Source organism: Gossypium hirsutum, chromosome D13 (genome assembly GCF_007990345.1).
Source record: "Gossypium hirsutum isolate 1008001.06 chromosome D13, Gossypium_hirsutum_v2.1, whole genome shotgun sequence".
In the NCBI taxonomy this organism is placed as follows: Eukaryota; Viridiplantae; Streptophyta; class Magnoliopsida; order Malvales; family Malvaceae; genus Gossypium; species Gossypium hirsutum.
In genome coordinates this window covers 6039935-6065789 of record NC_053449.1, presented here as the reverse complement: position 1 = coordinate 6065789, position 25855 = coordinate 6039935, and the positions used below count along the sequence as shown (strand labels likewise).

Below are 25855 nucleotides of genomic sequence, written 5' to 3'. Positions count from 1 at the left end.
ACCCAACAAAATCGCTAATTACAGCATGATATAATTAATTTTATCATTATATAATTGGTTCAATAATTTATACAAAAGATGTATAAAAAAAACACAAATTATATGAAAGAAATTATAAAAAATCAGCAATTCAATTATTTATACGCAGTAAATTAGTAGATGCTAGAATCAAATCAGATTAGTCGATTAAATCAAGTTGACTAGTGGCAAAAAATTGGATATAGATCAAATCAATAGTGATAAAAAAACCAAAAATTGAGATAAAAAATCAACGGTTGAATCAATTTATAAAATTTATACTAATTTTTAATTGTTTATTTTATTATTATTGAATTGACAATCGAACTAATTAAATTAAGCACGGATCGTCTAATCGATTCCACCACTAATTTTAAAGCTTTATAATTAAGTAAAAGCTAATAGTATATGTTTATTTATGTTTTAAGTTTTAATCCTTTACTTTTTCAGATTGTAAAATTAAAGTATAATCATTAACATAATTAAGATTATTTTATTCATTTGAATTCTATTATGTCCCTTTTTAGTTATATTTTTTTTTAAATGACACACCAATAAATTTAACAACCTTAAGAATTAAAATTAAATTTTGAAATATGAAAAACAAATAGAATAAATTTTAAAATATAAAAATATAAAAAATACACAAAGTTATAACATCTTTTTAACCTAATTTTTTGGGTCTAGAAATTCTGAAATTTCCAAGAAAGGAGGAGGAAGAGTGGAGGAGAGCAAGTCAAGCATCGCGGTCTTTACGCAACTAAGTAATAAATAATGTATGGCCTCTCTTTTGTTTGTTTTTTGAAGAAATGAAATTGGTGGACTAATCGGGCTAAGTTTGAAACACGTCTGATCTGACCCGTAATTGTATTCTACATGCGGAAGTTTCTTGGAAAAAAAGGCTAAATTTTATAAATATGTTGGAAAAAAAATTTATTTGGAAAATATATTGTTTTTTTAAATTTATCGATTTACGCTATTTTTAGAAAAAAAACATATCCTACTTTTCATTAAAAATATATAACTTAGTTTTTTTGTCTAGTGGTTAAATCTTAGTACTTTTATCTTTAAGTCTCAAGTTCAATTCTTCTCTTACTCACATTTATATTTTTTATTTCATGTTGTTTTATGTTTTTAATTAATATTTTTAACACATTAGTTCTTTTAGTTAGATAACTGTGATTTCATTCACAAGTCCTAAGTTTGATTCCATTTATAAGTATTTTAATATGTATTTTTTATTTCATGTTGTTTCAAGCTTTTTTTATTTTTAATTAATGTTTACAATTAATAAATATATTGTTTTCTTTTTTATTTTTAATTAATAACTCTTTTATTTATAAAATCAAATAATTATTGCAAATATCATTATTTTTAGTAAATATAATTTTATATGTCAAATATTTATTTTTTCTACCTATATTATGGGGTATGGTGAATTATAATATTATAAAATCAAATAAATATTACACATATTGTAACACCCCGAACCCGAGACCGTCACCGGAGTCGAACACGAGGTGTTAGCAGACTTTAACCACTTATAAAAAAAAATTTCTCAGACACTACCAATCTGCGTACTAGTTGCTTTAAAAATCATATCTTGAGTTTCACAACTTGAAAATCAGTTTCGTAATTTTTCCCTGAAACTTGACTCATATGCCCATCTACATAATTTTTTTCTAGAATTTTTGGTCAGGCCAATTAGTACAGTTTATTAGTCAAAGTCTCCCATGTTACAGGGATCGACTACACTGACCTTTGCGCATTACGACTTGGATATCTCCCTGCACAAGGCTTCAATACTGATGCCGTTTGTTTCTATAGAAACTAGACTCAGAGAGGAATCCATACATATATGGCATGACTCCTAATTATCTCTGGTTAATTTATAATGAATTTCCAAAGTCGGAACAGGGAATCCAGAAACCGTTCTGGCCCTTTCTCACGAGAACCTGAATATCTCTTAACATACTGTCCATATGATCATTTCGTTACTTTCCTATGAAAATAGATTCATCAAGGTTCGTTTACATAATTTATTCACTATTTAATTCCAATCCTACTATTTTTAGTGATTTTCCAAATCTACATCACTGCTTCTGCCAGCATCTGCCTTTAAGGTAGACTTTACCCATTTCATAGTTTCCATGATTCAACTAGCCCTTTTAGCATAAATAGCACAAATCATGATAGCGATTAACCATTCCATACCAAATGATTATAACATTATGCTCAAACATATATAAGCCATTTTCGCATGGCTATATACATTAACCAAAATATTCTTCCGCCACTAGTCTATTTTATACATGCCATAAGACAATCCGAAACATAGCAGTACCAAACAGTGGATAGTGATAGTGTGACTAGTTGCTGACGATCCCCGAGCCTGTAGCTTCGCAATGAGATCTATAAAACAGAGGAAACAGAGTAAACGGAGTAAGCATTACAATGCTTAGTAAGTTTTAAGCAGTGTCAACAGATAACAATCAAATTATAACATAGTTGTTCGTATTTTTATTTCACTATTCCTTCGGGCATACCATCCCTTTACCGAATCTGCACATCTCATCATATACAATAGGCAGATAAACTTTCACATAAAAGTGAGCTCATGTGACATAGATATATCGTATGATTTCACATCACCTCTCACACTGATCCGATGTCACATAATCATAGGAATAGTCTCATAGATTGCTTTCGTATGCATCACATAACTACCTTATGATTTAGTGCAAATCAAGCTCACATATAAACTTGAAGTACATACCTGTTTAACCTTTCGCATTGAATATATTTATAAGCAATTCTTATTATGAAGTCTTACCCGGACATAATCTCCACACGAAGTTATCGGGTCTTACTCGGACAAAATCCCCACACGTAGTCATCGGGTCTTTAGAGCTCGGATATAGTACAAGCACGAAGCTTAAGGACATTAATCAGTGATAATATTCTCGCATAAAGCCTGCGGGGTTTTAACCCGGATATAGTACTGACACAAATGCCTTTCGGGACTTCTCACATTTATGCACTTTCACATCCATTACGTTGGCCACTCGGCCCTGTCACATATATACACTTTCACATTCATCACATCGGCCATTAGGCCTTATCACATATATACACTTTCACATTCATCGCATCGGCCATTAGGCCGTATCACATATATACACTTTCACATTCATCACATCGGCTATTAGGCCTTATCACACATATACACTTTCACATTCATCACGTCGGCTATTAGGCCTTATCACACATATACACTTTCACATTCATCACGTCGGCTATTAGGCCTTATCACACATATACACTTTCACATTCATCACATCGGCTATTAGGCCTTATCACACATATACACTTTCACATTCATCACATCGGCCATTAGGCCTTATTACATATATACATACACTTTCACATTCATCACATCGGCCATTAGGTCTTATCACATATATACATACACTTTCACATTCATCACATCGGCCATTAGGCCTTATCACATATACATACACTTTCACATTCATCACATCGGCCATTAGGCCTTATTACATACATACACTCTCTTGGCTGAATCTACATCTATCATTTTCCAATATCACAATTTAGAATTCACGTATGGGTTTAATCGATAGCTCATGAGCAACTAGAACAAGTTTATCAAGGTTTACAACACAATCTCAAATTCAGCACAAGCTGTTTTTCCTGAGCAATAGTCACTAAATCATTTATAACTGGAGCTACAAAACTCCAAATCACTTTCCGTTAATTTTTCCTGAATATAAACTCGTATATCTTCCATCCATAAAATTTCCAGAATTTTAGGTTTCGTCAATCAATACCATATTTTTCTTAAAGTTTCCCCTGTTCCACTGTTTGACTAATCTGACCACTCTTCACTACGAATCAAATTTCTCATTTTACAGAATTAAAAATGTGTTGTATTTGATTTTATTTGAAACTAGACTCATTAAGGAGTCTAAGCATATAAATTTTATCTTATAACCATTTTTGTACTATTTATAATGATTTTCTAAAAACAGAACAGGGGATTTCGGAGTCATTCTGACACCATCTCACACAACTTTAAATATCTCATTATCGGAAATTCCTTTGCTTACACGGTTTCTTTTATAAGAAACTAGACTCATTAAGCTTTAATTTCATGTCTCATTCAGCCTCTAATTCAAGTCCATAAATTTATGGTGATTTTCTAAAGTCACGTTACTGCTGCTGCCCGAAGCAGACTATTTCAAATTACCTTTAAATTCCCAAGCTCAAACACTTAAGAACTTACCATTTGAGCTTAGAACATATCATGGCCACATCATATCTTATTAAATCAGCTCATCATGTCCTATTATAATTGAATTTACTCAACGTTTAAACACTTAAAACTTACCTCGGAAGTTGCCGAACGATTACGACGGCTCTTCAATCACTTTTTTCCTTTCCCTTATCCAACTTTGATCCTCTAGGCTCTTGAGCTAAATCAAACAAATTTACTTCTCAATCAAACACATATATATGGCAACCATATACATTTCAAAAACCAATTCGTTCGTATCATTTGTCCATATATTAGCTTTTAGCATATTTGGTCATTAGAGTGACCTATTTAACTTTCAAGCATTCATTTCTAATTTTAATTAAACAATGCCGAATGCCATTAGCTACTAATGCCACACACACACATGTGCATAAAATTCACCCATACATAACCTCTAGCTCATTTGGTCATTCATCTCTCCAACCTATCAAAGTTTCATGTCAAACTTCCCTGGCCGAATACACATATAAGCACATAATGCACATTTAGAATTTTTTTATTTACTTCATGATACATTCGGCCTTGGCAACAATTTCATTAGAAATCCTTATTAGCCACTTCATCAATCAATTATATCATCTACTTAATATTTCATAACTTATCATGCTAGCTGAATATTATTTATTCAAGTTCATCATCTTCATATTCGGCATTAGCATCAAATATAATAGCCCATTTCCTCCCACTTTGAATTTATGCATCCATTTAATCATAGTTTGTTTAAGCACTCATACAACAAGATTCATCCAATTTAACAAGAAACAAAAACTTTATTCCTCCATAGCTACAATGGCCGAAAGATCTAGACATCTCAATACCGAAATTTCTAACATGGGTTGCCTAAAGAATTTGGTAGGGAGTTCAAATTTATCTAGCATTTCAAGTAATTTAACACATCCATATAGCTAACATGCTAGTAGTATCAAGGCATCAACTAAAATTTTGAAGCCTCTTAGCCGAATCCTAACTCTCCAACAACTCTAATTTCATCCATGAGATAAATAGAAGTAGGCTAACCCTCCAAAGGATGTGTAAACCTCCAAAAGCAACATTGAACATACCTTAATCTCAAGAACCACCTTGGCCGAACTTCCCCTCTTCTTCTTCCTTCCATTCGGCCATGTTGAACAACAAAGGAAGAATTTTGTTTTTCCTCCCCTTTCTCTAGTCACGACAATGGGGAGTAAGGGGGAGACAACTTTGGTTTCTCCTCCCACTCCCCTCATATTTTATTATTCTTCCCACACATATTAGCATAAAATGTCTGTTGCGCGGAAGCATGTGAAAGAGTAAAATTATTGTACTGAAAAATCACACTAAGTTCAATTCCCAGGAAAGAGAGGTAGATCACGAAGATCACTTAAATACCAAGTCTTTCCTAGCCAGAATATCCCTCTATCGTAATTTAATAGCACAATAAATCACTACAATCACATTCATAAAATATGCAAAACAAATAATAAAGAACACTAGAATTTTAACGAGGTTCAGCAAATTTTGCCTACGTCCTCGGGCACTACCAAATATATTTCACTCCAAAAATTACAAGTGAAATTTACAAATAGAGAGAGAGAATAATGCCTTAAGTAGAGAATGGCAATTATGGGATGAAGAAAGTAAGAAATGGTTAGGCCTATTTATAGTTGAGGTTCAAGGATCAACTTGCAATGTCCCTATACAATTAGGGACCAAAATTGCAATTATCCCATGCCAACTTTTAACCTAACTTGCCAACCAATTTTACTTTCTACTTTCGGTGCCCACCCTTTTTGACTTTTCAAACAATGGATGGGTTCCAATAATCTCCACCTTGAAGATTTGATTAGGATAATCTTATCTACACACAATTCTTTCTGCCTTTGACAACAATACTTGATAGTGCCTTCTTCAACTGTTAAACTTGCAGGATATTAATCAAGTTCAAACAATGTTCGAACTTGGTTGATGTTACCACCTTGGTCATCATATCTGCGGGATTATCTGCAGTCTTGATCTTCTGAAGACAAATTTTCCCCTCTTCAATAATTTCTCGCACAAAATGGAATCGTACGTCGATATGTTTTGTACGTGCATGATAGACTTGATTCTTTGCTAAATGAATAGCACTTTGACTATCACAATACACGTTAATATGCTCCTGAACCAACCCCAAGGTTTTAGCCATACCTTGTAACCAAATAGCCTCCTTTACAGCCTCTGTTACAGCCATGTACTCGGCTTCTGTGGTTGACAATGCAACTGTAGACTGTAGTGTAGACTTCCAACTTATTGGTCCTCCAGCAAGTGTAAACACATAACCGGTGGTTGATCTTCGCTTGTCCAAATCACCGGCATAGTCAGAATCAACGTACCCAATAACACCTTTACCAAGTGTATTATCCTGCTTGAACAGTAATCCAACATCCACGGTCTTCTGAATATACCGTAGAATCCATTTCACAGCTTGCCAATGTCCTTTTCCAGGATTATGCATATACCTGCTCACTATACTAACTGCCTGTGAAATGTCGGGTCTTGTACACACCATTGCATACATCAAGCTACCCACTGCATTAGAATACGGAACTTGCAACATGTATTCTCGTTCCGTATTCGTCAAAGGAGATAGTTGTGCAGAAAGCTTGAAATGAGAAGCCAACGGGGTACTTACAGGTTTTGTTTGCTCGTTCATGCCAAACTGCTGTAGTACATTCTTTAAATACTGCTTCTGAGACAAGCTAACTCTATCATGAGCTCTATCTCTCCAAATTTCCATGCCGAGAATCTTTTTAGCTTCTCCTAGATCTTTCATCTCAAACTCGAGATTGAGTTGAGTCTTCAATCTTTCAATCTCAACTTTGCTCTTAGATGCTATTAGCATATCATCAACATATAAGAGCAAGTATATGAAAGTTCCTTCTTGTAGCTTCTGAAAATACACGCAATGATCAAATTTACTTCTTGTGTACCTTTGCCCTTTCATGAACTGATCAAATCGCTTGTACCACTGCCTCGGAGATTGCTTCAATCCATAAAGCGACTTTGTCAGTTTGCAAACCCAATTTTCTTTTCCAGCAACCTTGAATCCATCTGGCTGAGTCATATAGATTTCTTCTTCCAAATCACCGTGTAAAAACGCGGTCTTCACATCAAGCTGAACTAGTTCAAGATCATATTGCGCAACCAAGGCTAGCAAAATCCGAATAGACGAATGCTTCACAACTGGAGAAAACACTTCATTGTAGTCTATTCCTTCTTTCTGAACGTAACCCTTTGCTACTAATCTAGCCTTGTATCGAATTTCATTTTTATCAGGAAATCCTTCCTTCTTTGCATATACCCATTTGCATCCAATTGCCTTCTTTCCCTTGGGTAGTGTCACCAACTCCCAGGTCTTATTTTTATGAAGAGACTGCATTTCTTCATTCATTGCTTGCTTCCACTTTACACCATCAGGGTTACTTATTACTTCTGTGTAAGTAGAAGGAACATCATCATCTGTAATTGGAAGTGCATAGGCCACTATATCATCAAAGCGAGCAGGCTTACGAATCTCTCTTCTTGGCCTTCTATATGCAATTAAATCTTGTTGCTGTAGAGGTTCTTGGGTAGGAACCTCTTCATCATTTGTCCCTTCAATATTAGCTGGATCATCGTTAACCTTTTCAAGCTCCACCTGCTGCAAAGTACTACTTGTTTTGTCATCCTTTTGTGAATCCTTGTACTTCAACATGGTTGATTCATCAAAAGTCACATCTCTACTGAAAATAATCTTCCTTGTATCAGGACACCAGAGACGATATCCTTTTACTCCATCAGTTATACCCAAGAATAATGCTTTCTTTGCTCTTGGGTCTAACTTAGATTCTTTTACATGATAATATGTAGTGGAACCAAATACATGCAAAGAATCATAATCAGTAGCAGATTTACCAGTCCACATCTCCATAGGAGTTTTTCCATTTATTGCAGCTGATGGCAAACAGTTAATTAGATGGCACGCATATGTAACTGCCTCAGCCCAAAATTCTTTGCCCAATCCAGCATTGGACAACATACATCGAACTTTCTCCAGTATAGTTCGATTCATTCGTTCTGCCACCCCATTTTGCTGTGGTGTATCCCGAACAGTAAAGTGTTGCACAATGCCCTCATCTTGGCATACTTGTAGAAATGGATCGTTTTTGTACTCAGTACCATTATCTGATCGAAGTCGTTTGACTTTTCGACCAGTCTGAGTCTCCACCATCTTCTTCCATTTCAGAAATACATCCAAAACTTCACTTTTTCTTTTCATTAGATACACCCATACTTTTCTTGAATAATCATCAACAAAAGTAACAAAATAGTGCATACCTCCCAAAGAAGCTACTTTGGTAGGTCCTCACACATCACTGTGAACGTAGTCCAGAATTCCTTTCGTATTGTGAATTGCTGGACCAAATTTTACCCTCTTCTGCTTGCCCAGAACACAATGTTCACAGAATTCTATTTTGCAAGAATTTGCACCTTTCAATAAGCCTTGCTTCACCAATGTCTGCAAAGCTTTTTCACCAGCATGTCCCAATCGCATATGCCATAATCTGGTAGCCTCTGAATCTACATCTTTTGTAGAAACTGTTGATGTTGATCCAATAACTGTACTTCCATTTAAAAAATACAAGTTATTTCTTCTTGTGCCTTTCATCACCGTCAGTTGCCCAGCTACTACTTTTAGTAATCCATCTCTCAAAGTGATTGTGAGCCCTTTAGATTCTAGGGCACCTAATGAGATGAGATTTTTCTTCAGGCTAGGTACGTAGCGAACATCTGTCAAGACTTGGATTGAGCCATCATGATTCTTCAATTGGACTGTACCCGCTCCCATTGTCTTACAAGCACTATCATTGCCCATAAGAACAATTCCACATTCTAGCTCTTTAAGACTAGAAAACCAGTCCTTATTAGGACACATATGGTAAGTACATCCTGAATCCAAAATCCACTCATCCATTTGACATGCCATTGCCATGCCAACCAAGCTAAAGTCTGACTCCTCATCATGCTCCGCTACACATGCATTAGAAATAGCCTTGCCCTTTTGTAACTTAGGACAATTCTTTTTCCAATGCCCTTTTTCACGGCAAAAGGCACATTCATCTTTGGCGGGTCTCCCTTTGGACTTTCCCCTTCTACCAGATTTGCTGCTGTGTGAACGACCTCTTACTGTTAAGACTTTTGCGGTTGTATCTCTGTGATCTCTTTTATCTTTCTTTCGAGTCTCAGATCTATACAACGCACTACAGACTGCATCAAATGTGATCGTGTCCTTCCCATGAAGCAATGTGGTGGTAAGATGATCATATTCATCAAGAAGGGAATTCAACAATAATGCCTTGTCTTCATCTTCAAATTTCTCATCCAAATTTAGCAAGTCTGCTAAAATTTTATTGAATGAGTTCACATGGTCATTCATCGACATACCGGGTGCATACGTGAATCGATAAAGTTTCTTTTTCATATAAAGCCTATTTTCAAGACTTTTCGTTAGAAACTTTTCTTCCAGTGTATCCCATAACTTCTTCGCTGATGTCTCCCTCATGACAGAGTACTTCTGCTCTTTGGCCAAACATAGGCGGATTGTACCACACGCCTGTCTATTGATCTTGGCCCACTCCTTGTCATCCATCTTGTCAGGTTTTTCTTCAAGGGCTATATCTAGCTCTTGCTGACATAAGACATCCAGGATCTCACATTGCCACATACCAAAATTATTGGTACCGTCAAATTTCTCTACTTCAAATTTTGCATTTGTCATAGTAGTCCTTGCTGATGACGATGCTGCTGCCATTTTTCTCCTCAATCCCAACTACTGTATACGTGAACAGTACCGTATACGTGAATAGTGCCGTATACGTGAATAGTACCGTATACGTGAATAGTGCCGTATACGTGAATAGTACTGTAAACGGTCGTATTCCTCAAGTACGAACCTGGCTCTAGTACCAATTGTTGCGCGTAAGCGTGTGAAAGAGTAAAATTATTGTACTGAAAAATCACACTAAGTTCAATTCCCAGGAAAGAGAGGTAGATCACGAAGATCACTTAAATACCAAGTTTTTCCTAGCCAGAATATCCCTCTATCGTAATTTAATAGCACAATAAATCACTACAATCACATTCATAAAATATGCAAAACAAATAATAAAGAACACCAAAATTTTAACGAGGTTCAGCAAATTTTGCCTACGTCCTCGGGCACTACCAAATATATTTCACTCCAAAAATTACAAGTGAAATTTACAAATAGAGAGAGAGAATAATGCCTTAAGTAGAGAATGGCAATTATGGGATGAAGAAAGTAAGAAATGGTTAGGCCTATTTATAGTTGAGGTTCAAGGATCAACTTGCAATGTCCCTATACAATTAGGGACCAAAATTGCAATTATCCCATGCCAACTTTTAACCCAACTTGCCAACCAATTTTACTTTCTACTTTCGGTGCCCACCCTTTTTGACTTTTCAAACAATGGGTGGGTTCCAATAATGTCTTTAATATGTTTTTTTTTAATACTTATTTCCTATTATAAAACCATGTAGTCATTATAATATTAATACAAAATGCATGTGCTTTGTATCCCATACCCTCATGGCCGGCCACTTCCTCTAAAGTGGGGAATTTGACATGCAAACCCATCATTTCACAACATGCATTATTAGGCCACTTTACATTTGCCTAGCACATTTCCAAATTTTCTCACATAAATCCTATTTGATAAAATTCATTTACCATTTACAAAATTCAAACATGAAATTTTCACACATGCATATGTACATATAATGAGCATCAACTATGACGGTTAATTATCTTTATGACTCGGTTTAGTGGTCCCGAAACCACTTTCCGACTAGGGTCACACATATAAAAATTAAATTTACTAAAAATAATGATATTTGCAATAATTATTTGATTTTATAAATAAAAGGGTTATTAATTAAAAAGATTAATTAAAACTAAAAAAACTTGAAAAAAATATATTTATTAATTATAAACGTTAATTAAAAAAAGCTTGAAACAACATAAAACAAAAAATACATATTAAAATGCTTATAAGAGGAATTGAACTTAGGACTAAAGGATGAAATCACAATTATCTAACCATCTAACCAAAACAACTAATATGTTTAAAATATTAATCAAAAACATAAAAAGCTTAAATCAACATTAAATAAAAAATTATATAAGAGATATTAAAATTTTATAGAATTTATTAAATTATTAAATTTTATGAAATAAGTAGTAATTATTATATTTTTATAATTTTAATAATTTATATAACGTTTTTATATTTTGATATATTATAATTCTAAAACTTTTATAATATTTTAATAATATTTAAAAAAATTTCAACACATACATTGTTTTACATCAACTTCAATTCATCTTTTATCAATTTAACTTCACATGACCTCTCTTTAACTAAAATTATTACTCATCACTCGCCTTAAAACATCAAACACTAAACTTATTATCTCTATAGTCCATACTCGACGCTCCTTATAAATTTGATTACAGTCACACTTCAAGCTCCTCATTTCTAGAACATCAACCTTGCCAATTCACCCAATGTATCTTTTAAGATTAAAAGTGTTTGTTTAATGACATAATATTTGACATATTATTAACAAAATGTTTTTTTACAATAAAAATTCAAATTCAAATTATTTTCAGAGGAGGTAAACAAACGACTTTGAGATTTATTACTGATGAAATATTTTAACTCGAGACACTGCCACGTGTTTTTTTACCAAGAAGGAAATATTTTCCTTTAATTAGTATGATAGATAAGGTTTGTGGCATATTTCCATTGAAATATTGCGAGAATAAATTGATCCAGAAAAAATGATTGAAAATATTATATTTAACGAGGGACAGTAATAGTTAAAGATGAAAAACATGGCTCACTTGCTTTAACTCCAGAAGCAATTGGTGCATGATACGTGGGAATGGGCCTGGAACCTGGAAGTTCTGGCAACGGTGCCTCGAAGTTGAGAACTTGAATTGCTTGTCTTATCGACGGTCTCGAACTTGGGTCAGGATGGACACACCACAATCCGACAATCAACAAGCATTCGATTTGTTTATCGTCGAACACCATGCATAGTTTCTGGTCCGCAACATCAAGCAGCCTTTGGTTTCCATATGAATCCCACACCCAAGCTACCAATGATGCCTTGGACTCTTCATATTCAGGCTCTATCGATCGTCTACCGCATGCGATTTCAAGTGCCACGATCCCAAAGCTATAAACGTCCGATTCCTTACTAACTTTTCCTGAAGAAACACACTCCGGTGCCATATAACCCATGGTTCCGGCTAATCGAGTAGTTTGTGAACCTTTTGCATGATCAACTAGCCTAGCTAACCCGAAATCTCCAAGTTTAGCATTGAAATTTGAATTCAACATGATGTTGCTTGTTTTGATATCCCTGTGTAGCACGCAATGATCGCCTTCTTCGTGTAGATACAATAGAGCCGACGCCAAGTCCTGCACGATTTTGTATCTCACTTCCCAGTTCAGTAGGCTTTTGCCTTTGAAAAGATGAGAATCTAGACTGCCGTTAGCCATGAACTCGTAAACGAGTAGGAGCTCGCGTTTTTCGTGGCACCAGCCGATAAGCTTGACCAGATTCTTGTGTCTCAATCGGCTAATGATCTTCACTTCGGATGCATATTCCTTGATTCCTTGTTTAGAGGCCTTTGAAATCCTTTTAACAGCAACATAGGTATCCAAGTCCCTTAAGTGCCCTCTATAAACTGCACCAAAACCTCCCTCTCCTAGTTTTTCACCTTTGAAATTATTCGTCACTTTAGCTAATTCTACTAGGGAAAATTTCCTTGGTGCTATTCCATATCGAAACTCGCCGCCGCTGAAGAACGCATCAGATATGTGATCGTGATTGTCTATGTTGACGTCGTCCTTGTGTCTTTTTGTCCTTGAAAAGAACCAGAGGAATAAACCTAGGCCAAAAATCAAAGCACAAGCTCCAACAATTAACCCCACCACTAATCCTCCCATGTCTTTCCTCTTTGGGTGTTCCGAAGGAAAGAAATATGGTGCAGGAGCAGCGCTTGGCGAGATTGCTCTGCTGATTGATTGATTCACATCGATTGGAAGCTTACCGACAATGTTACTTGGAGGGTCATAGTTACAAATAACAAAAGTTCCACCGTTATTGCATCTCGCTTTTGCACATCCAAGACTAACTGAATTGCGCCAAATCACTTGAGCATAATGCCTACATATGCGGTTTGAATCACATACACCGGATTTCAAATTATAATTTATATTCTCATTAATCCACAATCTCACAGCATCGGATCCAGAAAGATCACCGCTACTCCATGCAAAATTCTCACCATAATGCCCTCCCGAATGCACGAGCTCACAGTCTGATATCCTCTTCTCGGCATAGTCTGCTGCATACCTAGCCACCACAGTGTTCCAAGTGATGGGGCGAACACCAACTGCTGCACGAGCTGCGTTGTGTACATTCAAGAAGTCTTGAGGTGACGAACCATTCTCCGCAGAAGCAGGGTTTGGCGCAGCTGCCACCGTGACATTGGATTGGCCAGTCGAACCTGGTTGAGTGGCTCCAATGGAACCATGTGTTCCCATACGGCTGAACAGAGCCAAGACGACCAAACTAAAGGCTACTGAAATCTTGCATAACTCCATAAGATATCCAAAAGAGGCCCTTTGCTGCCTGCTCAATTAGCTCATCAATTATCGATCACAAATGTCAAGTTACAGGTGGGCCTAACCGGCAACTGCACGATATGTGGCTTAAATTATGGGCAATACAGCGGGGCTGATCATCCCAACTTTCACGTCACCCAACAAAGCGAGACTCTATTGAGAGAGCTAGTCAACAGTTAGGGACAAAAATGAAAGACTGACTAGTGATTATAAGGTCAAAAGATATATAACCTTAAAAGATTGATGGAATAGAACTTGCATGGGAGCTTGGCTATCATAAAAAACAGGTGGAATGCGACGATGTTGTTGTCGTGAAACAATGGGACGTTCGAATGATCTATGTATACCGCGAGGCCAACATGGCAGCAAATTAGATTGGATGGCCAAACTTTCTGTTGAAGCACATCCTGAGCTTACCAAATATCAAATTCCACCTAAAGAGATGTTCACCAGCTGTTGCTTTGTGATCGTTTAGGGGCAGCTCGTACATGAGTCTGTCCAGCTTAGCTATTTATGTCCTAGAGTATAATGGACATGTGCCACTTAAATTACATACACTGGATTTCAAATTATAATAGTCCTTTTTTTTTTAATCCACATTCTCACAGCATCATATTCAAAAAGTTGAAAATCAAATTTTATTTTTATTAAATAATTGAATTTAAATGAGTGAATTTCAGTATTTTTTTTTTCAATCAAGCTTTAAAAGTGTAATTTAAACTTAAATTGCTAATGAGGCTTTTTGGTAGTGTTAGCAAATATAATTTTAACTTAAATTACTAAAATTTATTATTAATTGAAAATTTCAAGTCGTATTTCTGAAATCCAAAATAACATGTATTTAATAAGGTATCGATTTTTAAATCTTATGATGGTGCTATAATCTTCCATGTACACAAATCCAATAATTATCTTTTTTTTAATAATTTTTGTTAAAAGATAATTTTATAGGTATTCGATCACTCTTAATAAGACTTCAATCTTTAAAAATAATATTTTTCCCATAACTGTGCAAATAGCATCCAGCTAATTTCTCGGTAAAAAAAGGTTTCAACAACGAGAAAGGATTGTATGAAATTGTGATCTCACGTCATCCTTATCCTTTTTCCAATAGGAGAATAACAAATCAGATTTTTCCTCCCGATTTTCAGATTTTTCCTCTAAAAAAATTTAAATTGAACTAAAAATACTAAAATTTAGGAGGAATAAATATGATTTGTCATTCTCCTATTAGAAATGATAAAGATGACATGAAATCACAGTTTCATACAATTCATTCTCTTCAACAACATACACGATTAGTTTATGTAATTTTGTATTCAACCATTAATAATGATTACATTTTTTTATAAAAATTAATTACTATTATCTAATTCAAATAACAAATAAATTTATATTAAAAATATTTTTTGAAAGCATTTTTGAATAAGTATTAAAGAAAATCTAATACTTAGCATTACAATATATATTTACTAAAGACATCCTAAGGATTATAATTTTATTCAGAATGATTAAAATATAGGAATATATCAACTTTTTCAAAAACAAATAAACCTTAAACTTTTTTTGTCAATTTATTTTAAAATATCTCATCAATCGGTAAAAAGACTTCTCTAATCTCTTATAATTTTGAAATTAAGAAAATTAGTCTTTTTCAAAAAATTTGAAGCAATTTAATTTCTATCAATTTCGAAAGTGGGCAACTAAGGATAATTAATAACGAAGTTAGTGTCTTCTATCAACTGTGCATAATTTTAATTGGTATAATAACAAATTTAGCATTCAATGTTTACATATTTTGTCATTTTTCCCTTAATTCTAAAAAATTCAACAAATTGAACCTCAACATTCACACACATGTTTCAAGGTCAACTTGTTAAATTAGGATAAAATTGACAAAATGTGTAAATTTGAAGGCTAAATTTATTACTATACTTTAACTTTTTTAGAAAAATCAGTTTACTCAATTTCAAAATTAAAAGAGACAATCTTTTTCCGCATCCACCTTTAAATTATATATATAGATATAACTTAATTTACACTTATTTGTTATATAAAAATAAAAAAATAATTTGTACTTATCAGCTTTATGTATGTGTGTATATATATGCGCGAAAATTTGTACTTATCAGCTATATATGGGACAGTGGTTCAAAATTAAAAAGGAAAAAGTCATATATGCCAAATTTTGCTATCAGTCCCTGTATAGGTAAAATATGAGTTTAGTCTTTATATTTTAATTTGCTCCACTTTAATCTCATTGCTTTTCCAAATCAATCAATTTTAGCACTTGTACTTTTTAATTTTGATATTTTAATCTTGAACCAAACAATACCAGTTAAATCCGTTAGATTAAATTCTGCTATTGGTCTTGTAAGTTTTGTAGATCTAGTCTTGATCCTTCAATTTGATCAGTTTTAATCCTTATGCTTTTCGAATGTTGATATTTCAATATTAACTCGAACAACAACAATTAAGTGATATAATGTGACTTTTTGTGAATATTATGTAAAAATAACAAGCTAACATGATAATACACGTGTGATAATATGTTTGTCTCATAAGATTATTTTAAAATTTTAACTTAACAAATTTCACAACTATCACTCAATTAAAACTGGAGTTTCGAAAATTGTAATTTACATATAGTATAGTGACTACTAGCAATTTGACAAATATATGCATGGGAATGGGAGCAAGAAGTTCTTTTTCTCTCCTTCGTCGGATAAACATTTTTTTATTAAATTTCATGTCCAACTTATAACAATGAACATTAATTAGGAATTTATGATCGTTGATATCACGATTTGTTTGTCTATTTAGAATTTAATTTCTATATTTTTATTTTTAGGAATTTAAATTTTTTTATTTTTCAAATTTAAAAATTTAAGAATATTTGTTAACATTGTTATTTTTTTTTGTTAAATTTGTTGTGCTGCATTTTGAATTTAAAAAAAAAAAAGAACTCACTTGGTCTACATGTAACAAAGAAATAACATTATAATAGACCTGAAATTAGTAAAAAAATTAACGGTGCTAATAATTCTTAAAAATTCACCTTTATCATTTTTATTAGAACAAATGTTTTTTTTTTTATAAACTTTCAAATTGGGCTTTATTTAATATATAAAACGAATTACATAACAAAAGGTCCAAAAGAAAAGAAAAAACAGAAAAACAATGAAATTGGCCGAAAGACTTAAAGTGGCCCAAGGAAAAAATAGCCTAGACTTAAATTCAGAGTAATCTAGAAAAAATAATAATAACACCGAAAAATTGCCCAATCAGAAATCACTGATTACCGTCCTATCTATAAGCCATCATTTATTTTTTTCTTTTTGACGGTTTCAGTTCTCAGGAAAGCTATTCTTTCAAAACTGTTCATCTACTTACTTAGGCCCAATTTTTCAAATGTTTTTAAGAATGTTTTTGAAAAATACGGTAGAAAAGTGATTTTAAAAAGTATTTTTAAAAATTTTGATTGTTTGGTATTGCTGTCAAAAATATTTTTGAAAAATAAAATGTCCATTTTAGACATAATATTATAAAGTAACAAATATGTATTTAAATAATATTCAAATTAGTTAATATTATGATATTTTAACAAAAATATAAAAAATAATTTATTATAACTTATTGTTAATATTTTAATAATATTAATTTTAAATATTTCTAAGTAATTAATATTAATTATTTATTAAATTTAATTAGAATATATAAACTATATTTAAATATAATAATTAAATATTTGTAATTAGATATTGACACAATTGTATTATTATAAAAATTATTTTTTATTTTTAATTAATGCTTTTAACACATTTGTATTATTTTATTTTAAAATGTATTTAAATATATAACTCATATTAGATATTAACATAACATAGAAAACATAAACCTAACAAATTAAAATATTACATATATTTGGATTAAAGTTTTAAAAAGGGATAATATTTATATACCAAATATAAATTCACAATAGACATGTACTAAGCATATACATAGAGCTGCTCTAATCTTGTTCTCAATTATATTATTTCTTTATAATTAATTTAACTTGTTCAAAACTATTAAAAACATATATTATATAAATATGTGGTTTCCAACTAGGAAGCTCTCAAATTTTTAACTGCAATTTCATTGAGCAAATTGAATAAAAATTGCATCCAGAATGGCAACAATGTCATCAATCTCCAAAGTCTAGTTTGCAACTAAATACTTCATATATGTCCGATAAATTTTTCTTATAGAAAGAAAACACTTCAAACCATCTTAAATTAGTAATATGGGAAAAAGACTATTAGATGGACAAATGTTAGACACAGGAAGACTCAAATGAAGTCAATTTCATAATATAAGTGTAACACTCTTACCCGAAACCGTTGCCGAAGTTGAGCATGAGGCATTACTTGACTTAACTTAAAAGTTCGGGGCATAAAAATTTACTTTAAAAAGTTATTTCACTGTTCATAATAAGGCTGTCCATCTGCACAGCAGTTACTAAATTAATTATAACTCGAGCTATGAAACTCAAAATTTAGATCCGTAAATTTTCCCTGAAACTATACTCATATATATTTTTACTATAAATTTTTCATAATTTTTGGTTTAGCAAATTAGTACATTTTAATAGTTAAAGTCTCCCATGTTTCACTGATAGACTGTTCTGATCTCTCGTTACTAAAATTCAATTATCTCATTGTATAGACTTCATATAGTGCTCTCACTTGTTTCTACAGAAAAAAGACTCAATAATAAATCTATACATATAAATTACAACTCATAACTATTTTTTTACAATTTTTAATGACTTTCCAAATTCAGAACAGGGGATTCTGAAAACCACTTGGACCTTGTCTAACTAAAATGCAAATATCTCAGGATATATAATTCCTTTGTCTACACCATTATTTTTCTATGAAAATAGACTTAATAAGCTTTAATTTTATATCTCATCCACCCTCTAATTAATTTTCTACTATCCTTGGTGATTTTTTAAATTCACATCACTACTGCTGTCTCAAAACTGATTTACTACCAATTTTTACTTTTTCATGATTTCTATGCATAATTTATCACCTAGACATTTATAACAACAAACACCTTCATACTTAGCCATTTTAATAACTATTCGTCATCAAATATTTACATATCATCTTTTGGTCATATCTTAAGAATATACAATCGAAATGACCAAGTCCCTATACATGCCATAGCACAAAACATTTTTCGTCTTAAAATACTGAGTTGTGGTGGTTGATAGTGTGAACGCTCTCCGACGTCTTTAAGATCCCGACTATGCTTGATAATACTATATAAAAGAAAAAGAAATAAAAGAAGTAAGCATAAAGCTTAGTAAGTTTACAAGTAAATAAACGACATCATTTAACTTAAATAAGGATATGCAAGTATCATGTTCTTAAGTTTTCTCTTTACTTACTCTCATTTACTTGTTTACTTACTTACCTACTTAGATAGCTTAAGATTTCAACTTACTCTTCTCTTGCTGAAATATTGGTTCTCACTGATAACATAATATATATTCTTAACTCTTATAACTTACCTGAAGTTGCTAATTATGCTTTTACTCAAACTTCCATAGAAAATAATCTGTTTTCTAGCCCGTTGAGCCGCATTGGAATAATAAGGATACTTGGGTCTCATATCTGATAATAACATGCCAAAGCCATGTCCCAGACATGGTCTTACATGGGATGTTTCCTGTACTGCCAATGCCATATCCCAGATATGGTCTTACATGGGAGTTCTCATATCGGTGCCTATGCCATGTCCCAGACATGGTCTTACAGAGGACCTCTCATCTCGGTGCCAATGCCATGTCCCAGACATAGTCTTACATGGGACCTCTCATGATCTCAATGATGCCAATGTCATGTCTCATACATGGTCTTACATGGGATCTCTTTACCCAAATGTCATGACATTTGTATCCAATACATTCCTAATGTTTCAACGGGGCTTGTATCACTAATTCTCTGTCATCTCATACTTGAGTCAACATTAAATATTTTCATGAAATAAATACATAATTGCTGAAAAATAACAACATTAATAATAATTATTGAAATATTTCATTTATTTACCGTAAACTTACCTTGGTACAAAAATGTGATCAAATCTAACACTTTAGTCCTCAACTTTTTTCTTTCCCCGATCTAGCTCCAAATTTCATTCTTCTCGATCTATAATAGAAAATTTAGCTTATTTAATACTCACATTCATCAAAACAATCCTTGACTCAATTTTGGCAAAATTACAGTTTTGCCCCTAAACTTTTACATATTTACACTTTTGCCCCAAAGCTCGGAAATTAAACTTCATCTCTTATTCTTATGTTTTATAACATGCTGAAAATTTTTCCCTTCTATGACAACATCAAATTCTTACTCTAACACTTACTTATGAACATTAGGTATTTTTGCCGATTATGTCAATATACTCGTTTTCACTTCAAATCGACTAGAAAAAGTTGTTTAACATAATTTATAGCTTCATATTCTACCATAAAACATCAAAATAAAAATATTTAACCTATGGGTATTTTTCCAAATATGAACCCTAGGTTAAATTATTGCTAAAATAAGCTAAATTAAGCTACCGGGATTCCAAAAACGTAAAGAACATTAAAAACGAGGGTTGGAATCACTTACTATGAGCTTGAGAAAGTGAATAAACCCTAGCTATGGCTTCCTTCAAGTTTCACCTGAATAGTCCTGGAAAATTGCTAGTCAAAGATGTAACAACCTAATTTTCAGTGGTGTCAGAAACGGTGATTCGAGATCACTAAATCTGACAAGTGAGTCTTAAAATTTAATAACTTAATAATTATGGGTCAAGTGTGAATTTAGAAGAATTTTTGAATTAGTGAATTTTGTGATTTATTGAATTTTGTGATTTAAAAATAATTTAATAGGTAAATTGGGTCTAAAACGAGGTATCGAGACCTCGAGCTCATAAGCCGAACCATAAATATTTTTATAAATATTTATGGAGTGTCATTGAGTTAGTATAAAAGTTTCGTTAGAAAATTTTAACGTTTGGATAGTCAATTAATTGAAAAGGACTAAATTGGAAATAGTGCAAAATTTGTTATATTGTGATTAAGGAATAATATGTTTAAATTGTTATTTAAGTGGATATTAGATAAGGGATAATAATATTAAATTGTGATGTGAATGTTAAATAATCTTATAATGTTTGAGATTTCTGACTGTTTGATCCGATATGTCTGGTAATGCTCCATAACCCTGTTCCGATGACGGTTTGGAGTTAGGGGGTGTTACAAAAGACTAATCCACTAACCCAATACAACTTCCAATGAAAAATGGTAGAGAAATCCACGAGGGATGGCTAATTCCCACAACTAGCTGAATAGTAGGTAGAAGCAAACAGGAAGCAACTTTAAGATGGGAACCTTTCATGAAATAAACAACACGATCATTTCAGTTGGCTAACCAACGAAATAGCAAACTACCAGGCATACACATTATATGTTATTAATGTAGTCTGTGCATACATTGGATATTACTAAGTTGGCAAGGATACAACTCAATACTGCATGAAACACAAAGCATTTATTCGTAGAGAAAACTTGTTTGTTCTGTTACCACATGAAAACCCTTGACTAGATTGACAAGAACTCTAAATTGAATATAAGGCAAAATAATGCTTTAGAAGTTCTAGTAGCTAACTTATAAGCTTTAAGTAGGTTACAAAGATCAATAATTTCACCTCCAATCCACAAGGCCCCAAAGATCATAAGAGAAATATTCCATTGGTAAAACATGTGCTATCATTGACACAAAATGAGAAGAGAATAATAAGGCTTCACTACTGCTTTAGAATAGGGACAATTAGGGGAAGAGTGTTGAACTTAATTTAATTCATTTAACAAAGTGAATAAAATCAGTTATAGTTCACATCCTCTGCATGCAATGAGTTAATCCTAAAACATGCATATAGGATTGCTAAATGGATCCTGTTTTGGGTGGGGAGAGTATATAGTGCAACAATATCACTACATAAAAAAAATAGAAAAATAAGGAAATACTTACAAATCTAATTGTTCAACAACTGTTAAGACCGCCATGGAACAAGACCGAATCTGTTCCCATGTATATCAAGCAATTCAACTACTAGCAGTAGAAGTTATGTAACCAAAAAATAGATCACAGAGGGAGATCTCCAAGACTAGATTCTGCAAAAGCATAGCCAATGGGACAAACTGTCAAAATATGCAGAGACTGAAGGAACAGAAGAATTAGAGAAAACAAAATATATCCTCACATCATAAAACCAATTAGCTTGAACCACCAAGCATCTCCTACACTCTATTTATAGCCTCCAACAGCCCATATAACAAGATATGCAACTTGTGAAAGAAAAACAAGTAGGGAAAAGATGATGACAGGTCATAGTAACAAATATTTCCTCCTGAAATGAAATCAAACAATTAATTTTAAGGAGAAAGAATTTCTGTAAAATAAGTCAATTAATTTTTGTAAAATTTCTGTAAAAATCAAACAATCAAAAAACAACTAAAAACTAAAGATGAATAATTAAATAGAAGAATAAGAAGAAGAAAAGAAACTCATCGACGGAAGAGGAACAAAAAACCAGAGGAAAGAACTTTGAAAGAGAAAATATGAAAAAAATGGGTATAGCCAAAGAACCAAAGGAAAGAACGTTTTCTAGGGAGAATACAAGTTAAAAATAGAAATTATCAGCCAAAAGCACTTTTGGCTGAAGAACAGTTAAAATTTTCAACTTCTCCATCTGCCAAGAAGCTCTTTTTTTAAGCTGAAAATTATTCTAAAATGGTGTTTGTTATTCATTGCTTTTAAAGAAAAAAGACTATTTCTTGCAAAAGTCCATCTCAGATGGACTGGAGAACGGAGCCTTAAGGATTTCCTTTCTTTTTTTCTCTTCTCCAACCATTTCCAATCCGGTTCCCACACCCAATCAGTTTCCTTGTAGTTTTCGGCGTACCCAGAGATGCTCTTTACCAGGTACACCTCCTCCTTCTTTTTCAAAGATCCTGTTGCTAGTATATGTGCTAAAGCATTTACTGATCTCGGTGTATATTTGAACACGATATTTCTAGATCTAGCTGTTCTCTATTGAATATTGTGTATATACACTCCTACCTGTGATCGATCTTGACTTTATGCTTTACATTTCTTGATTATTGCTAATGAGTTGCCTTCGATAATGATCTCCGACCACTGCATTTTGATTCCTATTTAGACTGCTTTTCGACACACAAGCGCTTCAGCAGTGAAGGCGGAGGCCACCTCTTGATGGATTTCTGAGCAAGATAAGAGGACGGTCCCTTCATCGTTTCTGGCCACAATACCTAAAGTCAATTGGTAATTATGCCCATCGTATGCACCGTCAAAATTAATTTTGACGAACTCACTAGGTGGGTAACTCTATTTTCTAAACTCCTTTGAAATTACATGATTTCTTTTTTCAATACCTTTTAGTTCGGTAATATAATTATTAACAAAACTCGTTATTTCCTGCCAGTGCTACTTTTCTTTTCATGCACTCTAGCATTTTTTTCTCCCCAAATGGCCCATAACGCACAACAAAAAAGTCGACAGTGAAAAAGGGGATACTGATAAAAAACCATGTAAGCCACTGTAAAAAATCCATATTAGTATCCATTAAAATATTTGGGATTGATAATGCTGTCCAGACTTCAACTGAAATATGGCATTCGCGGAATAAATGATCGATTGTTTCAGCTCCTCCTCCACATCAGGGGCAAATTGTATTATTAACTAGCTTCATGTGATGCATATTGACCCGTATAGGCAAGTAGTTCCATGATATTCTCCAGATTGTAATTTTGATTTTAGTAGAGAGATTTTAGAGCCAAAGTTTTTTGTAAAAATTCTAATAGTCGGTTTGTAAAGCATAAGCTCTAGGACTTTCACCAGTATTTTGTAATAGTTTATAGGCACTATGGACCGAGAACTCGCCCAAAGATTCACCACTCCAAACAAGAAAATCATCATGGGGTTCTTGTGCCAATGGGATACAAATGATCTTTTCAGCATCTCCTTCCGAAAAGGTATTGACAATCAACTCCCGTTTCCATATTCTTTCATTACTATCTATTCACTCAGCAACTTTAGAATCTCACATATTATGAACAAACGAAGATATTCTGAGGTTTTCTACATCTGGAATCTAAGCATCATTATTAATTGAAACATCCATACCCGTACCCAACCTCCAACAAAGTCGTTTCGCCAAAATAGCCTTCGTCGCCCAGATATTTCTCCATATATAAGAACTTGTATTTCCCAACCGTGAATTTAAAAAATCATCATTCGAAAAATACTTTGCTTTGAGCACTCACACAACAAGAGAGTTCTAGTTATTTATAATTCTCCACCCTTGCTTCGCTAGTAGGGAAATATTAAACTAAGTCATACTTCTGAAACCCATTCCCCCCTTCTCTTCTGAACAACACATATGCTTGCACTAGCACCAATGTATTCCTTTTTTCCCATACCTTTTTGCCACCATAACTTAGCGAAAATGTTTTCTAATTCCCCACATAAATATTTCGGTAAAAGAAAGCATGACATAGCATAAGTTGGTATTGCCTGAAGCACAAATTTTATGAAGACCTCCTTGCCCCCTTGTGATAGTAGTTTTTTACTTCATCCTTCAATTCGCAAGTAAATCATATCCTTGAGATTTTGAAAGGATTCTTTCTTACGTCTACCGACCACATTAGGAAGTCCTAAATATTTTTCCAGATTTATTGAGCTTCTCACACCTAATAAAGTCGAGATTTCTTCTTTTTCCCCCTCTATTGTGTTTGAGCTATAGAAGATCGTTGATTTGTTAAAATTCACGCATTGGCCTGAGCATCATTCGTATTCCTTCAAAATTTCTTTCAATATCAACGCTCCTCTATTTGCTGCTTCACCCAACAAAATACAATCATCTGCGAAAAGTAAGTGTGATATCTCTGATCCCCTTCTGCTAGCTTTTACTCCTTTTAACAAGCCCTCTCTTATTGCCAGTCTCATCAAAGATGAAAATCCCTCACTGCATATCAAAAAAAGGAAAGGGCTGAGTGGGTTACCTTGTCAGAGCCCTTTAGTAGGTTTGAAAATGTTTCCTCTTCTCCTATTAATGTTTACTGCATAAGAAAATGTGGAGATACATTTCATAATTAGTGCCACCCATTCCCTTGCAAAGCCCATTCAGAGCATTACTTCCTTTAGAAAACCTTATTCAACTCTATCGTAAGCTTTGCTCATATCTAACTTCACTGCCATATATCTTTTTTTTTGGTACGCTTTTAGTGAAAAGTGTGCAAAATTTCATAGGCTAATAGCACATTGGCAAAGATTAATCTTCCAAGGATGGAAGCACTTTGGACACTATCAATACATCTCCCAATGATTTCTTGAAGGCGATTTGCTATTGTTTTCGCCACAATTTTGTAAATAACCGTGCATAAACTAATAGGTCTAAAATTAAAAAGACTTGTGGGGTTCAGGATTTTTGGAATAAGCACAATATCCATCAGATTTAAAGAGTCAAAATCCTTACCATCTTCAAAATTCTCAAACAGAAAGTTTCAACATCTTTACCTACAATGTGCTAGAATCTCTAAAAAAATAATACCAAAAAATCATTAGAGCCTAGTGCTTTAGTAGGCCTTATTCCTTTCAAAGCCAAATGAACCTCTTCTGCCGTATATTCTGATATTAATGTCAATGCCCATTAGTAG

The 25855-nt window shown here is 33.2% G+C and overlaps 1 protein-coding gene and 1 long non-coding RNA gene across 4 annotated transcripts; both read right to left on the bottom strand.

Moving 5' to 3' along the window:
• Positions 1-12050: 12050 nt before the first annotated feature.
• On the bottom strand, positions 12051-14442 carry LOC107919433 (L-type lectin-domain containing receptor kinase IX.1). Its single transcript, XM_016848896.2, has one exon. It carries the CDS (start codon positions 14050-14052, stop codon positions 12235-12237), a length of 1818 nt encoding a protein of 605 aa, XP_016704385.2. The 5' UTR covers positions 14053-14442; the 3' UTR covers positions 12051-12234.
• A 4721-nt stretch (positions 14443-19163) lies between these two features.
• On the bottom strand, positions 19164-23590 carry LOC107918577 (uncharacterized). 3 transcript variants are annotated; one of them, XR_005923584.1, is made up of 6 exons: positions 23241-23491; positions 22381-22527; positions 22149-22291; positions 20745-21508; positions 20189-20276; positions 19164-19384 (listed from the first exon to the last, which is right to left on the bottom strand). It is a non-coding gene; the product is annotated as an uncharacterized lncRNA (long non-coding RNA). The 3 variants fall into 3 exon arrangements; XR_005923582.1 differs by having other exon boundaries at positions 20745-22291; positions 23241-23485; XR_005923583.1 differs by lacking the exon at positions 22381-22527 and having other exon boundaries at positions 20745-22291; positions 23241-23590.
• Positions 23591-25855: the final 2265 nt, after the last annotated feature.

Bases quoted from the DNA above. Each gene is read 5' to 3' on its own strand.
- LOC107919433 (XM_016848896.2), bottom strand. From the start codon at position 14,052: ATGGAGTTATGCAAGATTTCAGTAGCCTTTAGTTTGGTCGTCTTGGCT.